General features: G+C 39.3%; 1 protein-coding gene across 7 annotated transcripts in view; it reads right to left on the bottom strand.

The window, feature by feature from the left end:
• The window catches only part of LOC127410426 (neurexin-3b), a 491,153-nt gene that overhangs the window by 40,899 nt on the left and 434,827 nt on the right, over positions 1 to 15,427 (bottom strand). For 4 of the 7 annotated variants that reach the window (XM_051645685.1, XM_051645682.1, XM_051645679.1 and 1 more), the window contains 2 exons: positions 8,494 to 8,583; positions 6,840 to 7,150 (listed from right to left, as the gene is read on the bottom strand). In XM_051645685.1, the coding sequence (XP_051501645.1) occupies positions 6,840 to 7,150; positions 8,494 to 8,583 (401 nt within the window). The remainder of the gene's footprint in view (positions 1 to 6,839; positions 7,151 to 8,493; positions 8,584 to 15,427) is intronic. The other 3 variants (XM_051645680.1, XM_051645681.1, XM_051645684.1) reach the window with 1 other exon arrangement.

The raw sequence follows: 15,427 nt of genomic DNA, 5'->3' as shown, positions 1-15,427 counted from the left end.
TATTATAAAGCATTGCAGATTATACAGCTTTAATGAGTTGGTCAGAACTCTTTCATTAGCTCTTATTTACTTCCATGTAGGACATAGCTCCAACCCTAAAGCTCAAAGTATACTTCAGTTTTGATGCTAACACTTAGCATCAGCGTACAGTTGAACACTAGCCTTTCAAAGCATACTAAATTTGACTGTGCACACATACACAGGCAGTGGCGCCTGTGCGCTATGACTGCTATGAGAGCCTGTACTATTTATCTTCAACAGTTTAGACCAGCGGTCACAATTAGCGGACCACGGCCCGGACCCCGGCTTTGTTCCATCTGGACCGCAAGACATCATGACATCGGTTGCCCCATCTCACTGTTTCTACACTTCAAGTGATCAGCATGACAAAACAACAGAGCTGTGTACAGTGCAAGCACTCAGGCGTAGATAGAACTGATATTTCAGTGCTGTACCCTCGAGTATTTTTCTCTATTACAGAATACACTTCGTTTACACCCTTTCATGTTCCGCGTGCGTTGCTAGACATGGCGCCGCACGCAGAGTGAGCAGCAATATAGATGGATACTGGCATCTTTCGTAAAACACACTGCAGAAAAACGAGAATAATGCATAGTGAATTCAATTTCATGTGTCTGAAATTAATCCAACCATTCAACTAAACCAGGTTTATGACAGGAAAACGTGCTTCCAGAGCACCTTTACAGTAACGTTTGTTTCCCGTCTAAAATTAGCTTTATTAATCAGCATGTTTCGAGCCTTTCATAAACGTATAAACTTATTTTTGTGAAAATTAATCAAATATGTCATCATCTAGATGGCAATGAAAACAACCAAAAATGTGATATTACTAGTAGCATCGTGGAGTTCTCATGAGAACTTTCCATTATTTAATAGTTTGACTAATTATGGGCCTACTTTATTTTAGCTAACAGTATTTTTAAGCTTCACTATTGTGATGTACATTGTTTGTTGTTGGTAGATTTTCACTTTAATGAAAATATAAATATGGTTCATTCAGACTTTTACATTTTCAACATTTTCTCTTGGGGGATACTCCTCAACCCCCATACAGTATCTTTCCTGTTCTGTGGCGGTTACATCTTCTTCTAGTGCTTCTTCGTGACAGTAACGGCTCAACTGTAAGTGTTGCCACCTTGTGGACACCTTAATTAGGGCAAATAATTCCATTCCAGAGTATGTGCGGTTAGAAAAACCTGGCTGCACAGGTTCAGTGCGTGTTCAGTGCAGAAATGTGCATCACGCATCCTGTACAGAGCATCCACGTCTGAATGAAGTATACTTTAGGCTTAACCCTAACCAATAAATTGTCATGAACCCCTCCCCCACCCCCAATACCAGTCTTTCACACCTCCGTCTTAAAAAAAAAAATAAAATAAAATAAAAACATGAAACGGGTGCGAAAAGATGTAAAAAGGTGGGAGGGTAGTGGGTGGGAAGGGGGAGCAATTTTGGTATGTTTTCTTGAAACACAAAGACTGGACATTTTAAATGCATACATCTGCTAAAAGTACATTTTGTCAACTTTAAGGAGTTTACTAGCATATATGTGACATCAAAGCAAACAGACATGGAATAAAACAACAAAACTTCAATTTTGACTTTAACTACCACTAAAATCAGAGGTCAATGATTGGTTGATCAGAATGCTGTTATAGCCCTTAACCTGAGCCTTGAGCCAAACCACTGCGCTCCCAAGACCAACATGGATGTTGATCCAGAAGTTAATATCGACTTTGGTCAAAAATAGCAAACACTAAATGGGTTGAACTATTGGAATCCATGTTTATTATATACAGCTGCAAGATGCCAAAATATTGCAATGGTTATTGCTATGTCAACCATTGCAGGTTTTGGGTTGAGGGAGCGATAACTTAAGACATTTAGTCCCCAAGAACATGTTATACTTGGCTAAATGACGGCAAGTGAACACTTCCAGTGTTATCATATGACCTGCATACAACATTGAGAAGGGGTCAGAATATCCTGACCTAGAAATCTGAGTCTTTGTTTGAAACTTCCAAAACAATTTGTTATCTTTGAGTCAGTCTATCCCTCCTGTTATGTTCGGATCATCTTTGACCCATTTAAGAGGTAAAAACAGAGTTGGATTCTGCACAAATATAAAACGAGTGCATAAGTAAAAATGTTTTTTTTTTTTTTTTGCTCATTATTTGTATGCCAGGCAGACATATTTATTTTGAAATAAAAATATTTTAGAATATAAATGATTCTGTAGTTGTTTCAAACAGTTAAAATGTGTAAGTATTCCAATCATCAGCTTTTTCCACTCAAAATGAACTTTATATATCTACTGTAAAATTTCCACCACTGACATATAGGTGGCGACAAATTCTTTCTTGCAAGTCATTCCACCGGCGGCCATCTTTGGAACACTCTCGGGAAGGTATTTCCAGTCATGAAAGTGCTGCAACTATCTACTTGAATTGGGGAACAGTGAAATCTCAAAAAAGGTTGGTCAAAATTATGATCAAAGAAACTATTTCAAATCAGCAGTCAAATCTGACAACACTGGAATCATAAATTGTGCTTCTTTACCTCAGATTACGAAAAAAAAAAAAAAAAAAAGAAAACCACCCGCAATATTCTCGGCTTGTATAGCTAACGCGCATTCTCGAGTTGATTGACAGGCGATGTCTGTATCTAAAAGGTGATTGACACTTTTTCCTGTATGGTGGGACTTCCTTTCTACATCCGTTGACTGTTGGGCATTCCAATTTCTCCCATTTGTTTTAATAGAAGAGGCCCATCTCTGCTAAATAGTCTCTGGTGGCGATCTTTCCAGATGAACTATAAAACTATAAAAGTTTGTGTTCAATGTAAAAAACAAGCCTATGTCAATGTTCATCTTTATAATTAAAAGGGAGGTGTGCTGTATATGTACTGTACTATACCTGTCATCTTTTTACCCGAACCAAAAAATTGTTAAAAGGGCTATGAAAGCATGTAGCAACATTTTTCACAGTATCTAGACTGTAGCCTCAGCAATGGACCTGCCTTTATGTAAGATTTATGATACCATTGTTTTCAGATTTTTTTGCTGATTTGAAATATGTTATTTGAAAGTAATCTTGACCAACTATTTTGGAGATTACATTTTTTCCCAATTCAATTATATAGGAGTTGTACTTGCATGACTGAAAATAGTTGCCTGGAGGCATTACAAATATGGCTGCTGAGTGAACTGAATTGCTAAAAATTGCAAAAGGGCCATAAAGTAAACGGTCAAAACTTTTGAAACACTTGACTGAAATGTTTCTCATGATCTTAAAAATCTTTTGATCTGAAGGCGTATGCTTAAATGTTTTAAATTAGTTTTGTAGACAAAAATATAATTGTGCCACCATATTAATTTATTTCATTATAAAACTAATATGTAATAATAAAAATTTTTTTTGGAAATTGATGACTTGGACCAAATAATAAAGAAAAGCAGCCAATATGTGCCCAACATAGATGGGAACTCCTTCAGGGTGATATCTCAAGAAGTTGGTTGAGAAAATGTCAAGAGTACATGTCTGCAAATTCTAGGCAAAGGGTGACTACTTTGAAGTTGCTAAAATATAACACAGTTTTGAATTATTTTGGATTTTGTTTAGTCACAACATAATTCCCATAGTTCCATTTATGTTATTCTATAGTTTTGATGACTCTAAAATGTGAGAAACAAATTACAAATTATAATAAAGAATGAGTGTTTCAAAACTTTTGACCGGTAGTGTGTGTGTATATATATATATATATATATATATATATATATATATATATATATATATATATATATATATATACAGGTGCATCTCAATAAATTAGAATGTCGTGGAAAAGTTCATTTATTTCAGTAATTCAACTCAAATTGTGAAACTCGTGTATTAAATAAATTCAATGCACACAGGCTGAAGTAGTTTAAGTCTTTGGTTCTTTTAATTGTGATGATTTTGGCTCACATTTAACAAAAACCCACCAATTCACTATCTCAAAAAATTAGAATATGGTGACATGCCAATCAGCTAATCAACTCAAAAACACCTGCAAAGGTTTCCTGAGCCTTCAAAATGGTTTCTCAGTTTGGTTCACTAGGCTACACAATCATGGAGAAGACTGCTCATCTGACAGTTGTCCAGAAGACAACCATTGACACCCTTCACAAGGAGGGTAAGCCACAAACATTCATTGCCAAAGAAGCTGGCTGTTCACAGAGTGCTGTATCCAAGCATGTTAACAGAAAGTTGAGTGGAAGGAAAAAGTGTGGAAGAAAAAGATGCACAACCAACCGAGAGAACCGCAGCCTTATGAGGATTGTCAAGCAAAATCGATTCAAGAATTTGGGTGACCTTCACAAGGAATGGACTGAGGCTGGGGTCAAGGCATCAGGAGCCACCACACACAGACATGTCAAGGAATTTGGCTACAGTTGTCGTATTCCTCTTGTTGAGCCACTCCTGAACCACAGACAACGTCAGAGGCGTCTTACCTGGGCTAAGGAGAAGAAGAACTGGACTGTTGCCCAGTGGTCCAAAGTCCTCTTTTCAGATGAGAGCAAGTTTTGTATTTCATTTGGAAACCAAGGTCCTAGAGTCTGGAGGAAGGGTGGAGAAGCTCATAGCCCAAGTTGCTTGAAGTCCAGTGTTAAGTTTCCACAGTCTGTGATGATTTGGGGTGCAATGTCATCTGCTGGTGTTGGTCCATTGTGTTTTTTTGAAAACCAAAGTCACTGCACCCGTTTACCAAGAAATTCTGGAGCACTTCATGCTTCCTTCTGCTGACCAGCTTTTTAAAGATGCTGATTTCATTTTCCAGCAGGATTTGGCACCTGCCCACACTGCCAAAAGCACCAAAAGTTGGTTAAATGACCATGGTGTTGGTGTGCTTGACTGGCCAGCAAACTCACCAGACCTGAACCCCATAGAGAATCTATGGGGTATTGTCAAGAGGAAAATGAGAAACAAGAGACCAAAAAATGCAGATGAGCTGAAGGCCACTGTCAAAGAAACCTGGGCTTCCATACCACCTCAGCAGTGCCACAAACTGATCACCTCCATGCCACGCCGAATTGAGGCAGTAATTAAAGCAAAAGGAGCCCCTACCAAGTATTGAGTACATATACAGTAAATGAACATACTTTCCAGAAGGCCAACAATTCACTAAAAATGTTTTTTTTATTGGTCTTATGATGTATTCTAATTTTTTGAGATAGTGAATTGGTGGGTTTTTGTTAAATGTGAGCCAAAATCATCACAATTAAAAGAACCAAAGACTTAAACTACTTCAGTCTGTGTGCATTGAATTTATTTAATACACGAGTTTCACAATTTGAGTTGAATTACTGAAATAAATGAACTTCTCCACGACATTCTAATTTATTGAGATGCACCTGTATATATCTCAAGTCTTCATCCTGAAATGGTCTGCCTGTAAGTTTGAAGGCTTTTAGTGATGACTGGGTTGCCACCATCATGAAGAAGTCAGGCCACAGTCAGAGCTGACATGAGTGATTATTATTTTGCTGTGGTTGATCTGTTTATAGTCTTCTTGGCCTGTCGCCGTGCGATGCCCCAGGGAGAGTTATGGCTTTAATATGATGACTGCTGCTTCAATATCTCCACTAGCATCAATGAAATGGTCAGCATAATTACTTTCCCTGAGAACGAAAGACATTCATTGACTTCATGTCAGAATGTATTGAAGAAAGCATTCTGTTAATCGACAGAGGGCACGAGGCATCTCAATAGCACACATAGATAGACACACATACGGATAGAACTGTGCATTGTACATGCTGTCTACTTAAGCCCTATTCGTAAGGGATTCGTTTTCCGGACATATGTCTGTAAAGTAATTATTACTGTGGACGTCTGTAATGTTTACTGTTGATTCACACGGGATAGGCAATGCTGTATAAAGGTGCTTTTATACTGGCACTTTTTGGTGCACACCCGGGTTCGATTGATGTCAAAGTTTGGTTTGTTTGTCAAATGTGAATGCTGTTTTCTGCACACTAACACCCTGTCTACACCAGACACGAGCAGAGTGGCATGACACGACAAAAGCAAATCACTCCCATAATAATCAGTGTCTACACTGGATACGTAAGTTGACAGTAAATTTGCAGTTTTTAAGTTGCCATTTTGCAGTGCAGGTGCTGGTGCTACTCCTGCCAAAAAGACAAATAAATGGTTTTGATTGTTTCGATGCATCCAGTGTAGACAGCCTCAAGCCGTTGTGGCTGATGAAGAAATTTGGGTCACACGTCCTGTACGCAGACGCCTAGCCTGACCGAAGTATACTTTGGGCTTAACAGTATGTTGACTTTGTCAAGCCTATAAACATAATGATTGTTTCAAACAGATTTACAGAACACTCCCCCAATCTGCCATTGTTCAGACAAAAAGATTTCACGCCTAAAATCATGCTATTGGTTGAGTCGATGTTAAGCTCTACAAATGATTTGCATGCAGATGTATATTAACCTAGGATAGGAGAAAGTATATTAACATAATAAAACACATATTCATTTTAGTATTTGTTATGTCTCCCTTCTGCTTTAATGACAGCATGCACTCAATTTGAACTCCACAATTTTGTGAAAAACCTGATGATCGTGTTATCCAACAATATTTGAATTGATTTTGTGTGCTTCAATGGAAACAAAGAAAAACTGATTTTTTTTTCAAAGGAGTTTATGAGGTCAACATCATGATTAATTACCTTATAATATTGCAGATAGATTTTCAATGCAGTCTCAGACTTCTGGACCCCACAGTAGAGATTAAATGGAGGTAATCCAAGGATCCTACCTGAATGGGGGGTGGTGAGCGCTGCTTTCGAGTGGTGGTGGTTGACAGGGTGGTGGTGGTCTCGATGAAGGTAGTGGACATCTCCGGGGGCATGGAGGTGGTGGTGCGGGATGGACTTCTACTGGTAGGCACGTCACCCACCAGTCTCACGCTGCCATTTATCTTGATGTTGGCATGACCTTCAGCTGCCATGTTGAGAACCTTCAAGCCGTTGTAATAGAGGCCAGAGAGCTGGCCTTGATATGGGCGCTTGCGGTCGTTACCGCCTATTGAGATGGTGGCTTGGGTGTTAAAAATGGTCAGCTGACGACCTGAGAAGAAGACCAGTGAAGGAGGATGCAGTCAGAACGGTTTATATACATATCTATCTTATTGTCAGTTCTCTTATTATATGTTTTATTTTGCTAATTAATTAACTGTATCTTTAATGTTTGAGGTTTTTAAAGCTGAAGTGTGTAATCTCTGCACAACATAATGATGGAATTTACACTGCCCTGTCTGCTATTGGTTGAAAACAGATATTCAACCTAAGGCCATTGGTTGAGTCAATCTTGCTGTGTTAGGCAGTTTCAGGGGAATTAAGGGTTTACTTAAGAGTTGTTTCTGCATGTTAAACTAGGACAGGTCCAAGTATTTTAACATTGAAAAAATTACACACTTCACCTTTTAATCCAAGCACAGCATTAAAAACGAAGAGTATGATTCCTTTACTGCAGTTTTGTTTGTACCGTCTTCATCGTGAGATGCTATCTCATGCAAATGTTTTGGGGCTAATTCCAAATGGCTTTTCATATAAGTCAAATATTTAGAAATAGAAATGGTGAGAACTGACATCACTGTAGGCCGAATAAAGCAATTACACATTTACAATTCTATATTACAGCGGGAATGGCAGAAAGCTCATCTCATACATATCAAAGGAATATCGTGTAGAGTCATGCATGTAGAACCACTAATGGGATTTCAAAGTGGCTTTAGACAGTGTTAAAGGGACTTTATAATCATCTTATGCAGTTTAGGCAATGACCTTTAAACGCATTTAATAATCCTATCGTTATCATTCAAAGGACTTTAATGTTACATTTGATAAACGGTACACCCCGCCCCTTTCATCATGTTCTTAAATGAAACTATGAAGAGGCATCAGACTGTTACATCACCAGTTCCAAAATATCAGCAAAGTGACATTTCAAATACATGGGCGCCAATTCGTTGTCTTTGGGATTTTGGACCATTAAGAGTTAATGCTACGGAAGATCATTCCAATTCTACGAGTCTAAACAAACAGCCTGACTGGCGTTGAGTTTAGTTTAGAATCTAAGTTAGATTAGAGTAGCTATGTGCTCATGCAATTTTATTCTCAGTTACCAGTCCCTTTAACTGGTCAATGATTTGATGGAAATAACAAAAGAGGATCACAATCCACATTAAAAAATAATACTCAACGAAAATTTTACGTAATGGAGGGGTGGGGGAAAGTAAATTATGAAACATTTTAGGTTAATTAGTGGCAAAGGGCTAAGGCATAGACTGATCATACCTGGTTGGACAAAAAATATAACGAAACGGCATGACAAGGAGAATATGAACGCAAACTAAAATCAACGAGAAAAAAATAAATAAAAACAAACACTGAGGGTCTTGTGAGGGTTACCTTTCTCATGTAGCCAATCTTCGACCGGCCGGGTATATTTGAACGGGATTTTCTTATTAGCCATTTGATAACGCTCAATGTCGCTGTTGCCTTTAAAGTTTGAAAGTTTAAAAGACATCTTAGCAAATTTCACATTTATACACTGTTTAAGAAGGTTTAGTCGTGTTTAAGATGATTTAGATCTTGTTATCATAGTCAGTTTAGGTTTCATTCTAAGGTTAACCTCAGTTGAAAGATTCTAAAGCATTGTTATCAAACAGTAACCAACTCAATAGACAGTTTATCACAAATACAGTAATTATCATTACAAGAATCACACATCATATTCAGACTTCATGACAATATACAGACAACTGTAAAAGCTAGACCCATGCTAACAATTCATATCAAACAGAAGTCTCTCAGAGACGATCTCCCACTCACCAATCTTTCAAATGGGGTATAACTCTTTTCCCACTGGATATCACATGCTTTTACATTTCAAGGGGCCAAGGAACACTTTATGAACTGTTTGTAAGGTAACGAGAGAAAGGGAGTGAATGAGAGAGAGAGAGAGAACTAAAAAAAGAGATAACGTGTAGAAGTTCTTAACCTGCTGGGAAATAAGGCTTGTGATGACACAGATTTGAAGAAGGCATTGCATACAGATGAGATCATTACCAGCCTGGTGTGCGGCCCTGCTGCTGCTGGGCCCCTGGAAGCCCTCATTCCTCTGAGGCACTGGGCTGCTGGAATATTCCACCATTTGGACTCTGTTACGTCTTTTTCTCTGACTGGAGCAGGGTGGAAGGGTTGTTAGAGGCAATGTAGCATCTGCCATCTTGGGTGTGATTATGTCGTGTCCAGCTGCTTTAAACATATGCTGCATACTAGTTCATCAAAGAAAATGTTTTTTTCAAAGAGCTTTTTATCCTTCAAGCACTTTGTTGTATAAAAGTTGGTTATAAAATGGCTTGCTTTATTTTGAAAATAATCAATCTTTAACAGTTCAAATTTCTTACAAATTCTTACAGATTTCTTACAAATTTCTTTCTTTTAAAACATTTCAAATTTTTTAACAGTTCAATTGAAAAAGGTGGCGTTGCAGATGGCTGCTTCGGTGTGGAGCTCTCTAGCGTTTTTGTTAATTTTGTTTGTTTGTCATGTTTTTTGTCACTCTTTTCCGATCAGTTTCACCAGGGATGAACTGCTGAATATTTGGCAGAGCATACCTGATAATTTTTTGCCAGTGTTTGATTATTTGGATGTTTTATTAGACATCTTAGTGGGAGGCACAGCGTTGCTCTACAAGCAATCCAAACGACGCACACGAGGGAAGTGAACCAGTGTGCTTGTGAAGCTTCATAAACGCGGCTTTAGGACTCCGCTGCTGAGTATTCATCTGCCGAATGTCTGCTCCCTCACCAACAAAATGGAAGAACTGATTCTGCTCAGTCAAACAAATAAGGACTTTCTACTCCACTGCTCTGTGTTTTACATAAACCTGGCTGAGTGAAGCCATCCCGGACAGTGAGTTACATCTGCCGGGCTTTCAGCTATTCAGAGCTGATCGCATCGCAGAATTATCTGGGAAAATGAGAGGCAGTGGAACATGCTTTTACAGTACATCAACGAAAGTTGGTGTACAGATGTAACAGCATTGAAGAAGATGTGCTGTCCAAATTTAGAGGTGCTCTTCATCAACTGTAAGCCTTTCTACTTGCCGTGGGAGTTTTCCTCATTTATTCTTGTAAGTGTTTATATCCTGCCACAAGCATGCGTGAACGCAGCGTTGCAACAGCTGGACTATCACATCACAGACACAGAGCAACAACACCCGGACTCTCTTATCATTATTCAGGGAGATTTTAATAAAGCTAACTTCACCTGTGAACTGTCAAAATACAAACAACACATCACATGCCCCACCAGAGAAAGAAATATATTAGACCACTGCTACACCACTGTAAAGGATGCATATCACTCTGTACCACATGCAGCTTTAGGACTCTCTGATCACTGTCTGGTTCATCTTCTCCTGACCCACAAGCAGAAACTAAAATCAGCTAAGCCTGTAGTAAGGATTGTAAAGAGATGGACCAATGAAGCAGAGCTGGAACTACAAGCCTGCATTAACTGCACTGATTGGAATGTTTTTGAGGCTTCAGCCACAGACCTGGACGAGCTCACAGATACTGTGACATCATATATCATTTTCTGTGAGGATATGTGCATCCCTATAACCATGGTTTACAGGAAAACTCAGACAGTTTCGTCATGCCAAAGAGGATGCTTACATAAGTGGATTTAAAACATTGTACAACCAGGCCAGGAACACACTTACTAAGGAAATCAGTGACTAAAAGAAGCTACTCTAAAAAGCTGAAAAAACAGTTTTCAGCCAACGATCCTGCATGTGTGTGGAAAGGCCTAAAAAGCATCAACAAGACACCTCCCCCTTAATCTGTATAGAGTCAACTAATGGCTGATGAAGTGAATGTGTTTTACTGCAGGTTTGAAAAGCCCAGTCTCACAACCCTCTCCCACTCTGATCTTCACTTCACACACCAACACCTCCTGGAACCCCCCTCCTCCCCCCTCCTGCTTCTCAATCTGCACTTATGATCTGTGAGGAGGATGTGTGCTGGGTTTTTCGGAAACAAAAGTCTAGGAAAGCTTCAGGCCCAGATGGTGTTTCACATGCCTGTCTGGAAGTCTGTACTGACCAACTGGCCCCCATCTTCACACAGATCTTCAATAGATCACTGGAGCAGTGTGAAATTCCCTGCTGCTTCAAACGCTCCACCATCATTCCGGTCCCCAAAAAACTAAAATCACAGGACTTAATGACTACAGATCTGCCGCTCTCACGTCTGTGGCAATGAAGTCATTTGAGAGACTGGTTTTGGCCTACCTGAAGGACATCACTGTACCTCTGCTGGACCCCCTTCAGTTTGCTTACCGAGCAAACAGGTCTGTGGATGATGCTGTCAGTATGGGACTGCATTATTTCCTGCAACACCTCGACAGACATGGGACTTATGCAAGGATCCTATTTGTGGACTTCAGTTCAACCTTCAATACCATCATGCCTGATCTTCTCTCAACCAAACTGACCCAACTCTCCGTGTCCACCCCAATCTGTCCATGGATCACCAGCTTTCACCAGCTTTCTGGCAGCTAGTGAGACTGGGGAAACTCACATCCGGGACCCTCACTATTAGCACTGGTGCTCCTCAAGGATGCGTTCTCTATCCACTGCTCTTCTCCCTGTACATGAATGACTGCACTGCAAAAGACCCCACTGTCAAGCTCCTGAAGTTTGCCGACGACACCACGGTCATCAGCCTCATCCGCGATGGTGATGAGTCTGCATACAGATGGGAGGTTGATCAGCTGGCTGTCTGGTGCGGTCACAACAACCTTGAGCTGAACACGCTTCAGGAGAAACCCCCCGCACTCCCCTCCATTACTTCCTTCGCCAGCTGAGAAATTTCAACCTGCCACAGGAGCTGCTGACACAGTTCTACTCGGCCGTCATTGAGTCTGTCCAGTGTACATCTATAACTGTCTGGTTTGGTTCAGACACCAAATCAGACAGAAGGAAACTACAATGGATAGTCAGGACTGCTGAGAGGATTATTGGAAATTTGCAGGTAGAATCATTCTGGACCCCACACACCCTGCCCACTCCCTCTTTGAACTGTTGCCCTCTGGCTGGCACTACAGAGCACTGAGAGCCAGGATATCCAGGCACAAGAATAGTTTTTATCCTCAGGCCATTTTCCTCATGAACAATGAAACTGCCTTAGGACTCCCCCATAGTGCAATAATGTAAGATACATATCTCATGTACATATGTAAATTCCCATATTTAATTCAATAACTGTACATGCCCCTACCTTGCACATACATTACCACTTTCACATGTTTTTGTATGTCTGTTTATACTCTTACCTTGTTTTATATTCAGTGTCTCAATGTAAGGTTCTGTGTGCACTTGTTTCTCCTATCACCAAAAAAAACAAAAAAAAAAACAAATCCTTGTGTACATGAGAACACTTGGCAATAAAGCTCATTCTGATTCTGATTATTTAAAAAATAAGACCATTTTTATGACTTTGACATCTTATAGTCCTGTGAATTGGCTTGGCGAGTGCAGTTTTCTTTTCTGTGTTGACATATTTTATATTGAAGTTGGTGTAGCACATATCAGGGAGTTAGCTTTTAAAAAAAGAGCCAATAGCTTTTAGTTTGTCACAGGTATAAACATGATTTGCCACTTGCTATCGTTTGATTGGACAAAATGGGGGAGTGCAGTGTGAGTCATCAATATTTTCAGTCCGTATTCATGGAAGAGAGAGAGTGTACATTTTAAATGTGAAAACATTTGCTAAAAGAGAATTTGGCAACATTTAAGGGTACATTAACATATAGATGGCTTAGAATCTCAAACTAAATGCCACAAAACTTTCATTTTGATTTTATGGGTCTTTAATGTAACAGGAAATATTTTTAAATCAACAGTTTAGCCAAAAATTCTGTCAAAATTGAATCGTGCTCAAATTATTGCAAATTCGTACGACTTTATTTGTTTGGTGGTAAAGGAAAAATATCTTGCCCTTCTCCATATATTTCAAATCTAATTTATGTTTGTGTTAAATTCAAAACATTTAAATATGTTGCATCACGATTGGTAAGAAGATGCACAAACAATATACTAACATCACTGACAATAAACCCAGTGCAAATTGAGGTGTCAGTTTTGAAGCTCGACAACATCTGTCCTTATGCAAACACAACAATGACTAAAGGTATGCATAGCACGCAGACATGATTTTACAGAATGAGTGCCATTTGACTCAATCAGTCTGCATCGAGTCTGTGTCATGTTCTTGGCGCCATCTCCTGGTGGCCATATGTAACATTGTGCTTTGTGTGGATTATCTAATGATCTATGCATCTGATTACCTAGTGAGTGGGCTTGTTTAAAAGATAATCGACTCCTATAAGTAATATTATCAGTAGTATTTTATGTTCCGTTTAATTTTTGTGAAGTTATAAGTGAAAATGCAGCATATACGTAAGCAACACCAACATAAAGGTCAAAGACATATACTTAGCTATTGCACGCTATATTATTGTCTGTGAGTAAAATAAATATGATGGTTGTATTCTACTCTTTGAGAGCTTTCCAACAACATATGGCACATGGCTATTTGATGAGACTGATGTTTTTACAGATTGCAATAGATTGTACAGATTGTACAGTTTTTATAAAATAAATTATCAAAACGGAACACTTCTGATTTGTCTGCATATTTCAAAGCACATGTTCATTTTTGGTCATAATGTCTGTATGCATTGGAAAGTAGAGCTTCTAAGCTTGGTCAAGAGTGTAGTTATTTATTTATTTATTTTATTTTTATCCCCTTTTCTCCCAATTTGGAATGCCCAATTCCTACTACTTATTAGGTCCTCGTGGTGGCGCGGTTACTCACCTCAATCGGGTGGCGGAGGACAAGTCTCAGTTGCCTCCGCTTCTGAGACAATCAATCCACGCATCTTATCATGTGGCTCATCGTGCATGACACCGTGGAGACTCACAGCATGTGGAGGCTAATGCTACTCTCCGCGATCCACACACAACTTACCACGCGCCCCACTGAGAGCGAGAACCACTAATCGCGACCATGAGGAGGTTACCCCGTGTGACTCTACCCTCCCTAGCAACCGGGTCAATTTGGTTGCTTAGGAAACCTAGCTGGAGCCACTCAGCACACCCTGGATTCTCACGACTCCAGGGGTGGTAGTCAGCGTCAATACTCGCTGAGTTACCCAGGCCCCCAAGAGTGTAGTTATTAATATTTAGATTTGATTCTTTTTTCATCCAAGCTTAAAGGGTTAATGTCATAGTATAGGGACAATATAGGTTTTCTCACACACCAAGCAGTCACCAGAGCACAAAAAACAAAACAAAAAAAACAACAACTACTGCATAGCAGATCTCTGGAGATATTGTAACGTGAGAAAAGAAGAAAAAAAGAATTCCCTACAGCTAAGAGCGAAAAATGTAAAAAGCACTTCAAAAGAGCAAAGTTACTCAATACTTCTCACTAAGCTAAATAAGCCGCCGTGTGCTGAGTCACTGCGTACTTTCTCAGAACTTCAGAAAGTGTATAGAATGGAAGTGCCATTCAGAAACACAAAGCTTCCACAGTGACAGGGATGTGAAATGGATGTGGCCGGTGGTGATTCAAGGCCCTGCTTTTCTTCTGCTTTCCTTTTTAAATAAGCAGAAAAGGGGCTTCAAAGCATGCAGGTTAGTGCTGGCTGCTCAGGGGGGATGTGGGCGACTTACAGGCGGGGGGTAATAAGTAGCTTGCAGGGCTGCCGATGCCTTTGATCGAGACAGGCGGTGCATGCGAGCCCGGGGCTGGAGTGGCTTTCCTGATCGGAGGCCTGCATACTGCAGGGACCTAGGGGAGCTTGAGGTATCGGCCACTCATTTCAGAGACCAGGCGCTCTACCAGCACATGCTCTCTCTCACACTCATGTTAATGTGAATACGTTTTATGATGGTGTTTATAGAGCTTATTTATAGAACTTAAAAGCTTATAGCAATGATAGATCAAAATGTAAAATCATAACCCTTATGGATGAAGAAAATGACTAGGTCACATTTAACATAAAAAAATAAATAAAATAAAGTAATAAAATAAAATATAGCTTAAAGAAAATGAAGCTTATTTTTAGAACCATTAGGATGTTTTGCATTAAGACATTATTTTCCATTGTTTTTTTTGTTTGTTTTGTTTTTTCAATTCCCATTATTCTTAATGGTTATTCTCAATACTTTAATTTGTAATTGTATTTATATCAGCATAAATCAAAGCCAGTAAAAGCAAATACAAATACTACCAGGATATATAAATACTTCACAATTTATGCAATA

This window comes from Myxocyprinus asiaticus, chromosome 19 (genome assembly GCF_019703515.2).
Source record: "Myxocyprinus asiaticus isolate MX2 ecotype Aquarium Trade chromosome 19, UBuf_Myxa_2, whole genome shotgun sequence".
Classification (NCBI taxonomy): domain Eukaryota; kingdom Metazoa; phylum Chordata; class Actinopteri; order Cypriniformes; family Catostomidae; genus Myxocyprinus; species Myxocyprinus asiaticus.
Note: the sequence above shows the minus strand (reverse complement) of the source record. Positions and strands in the feature narration are given on the sequence as shown.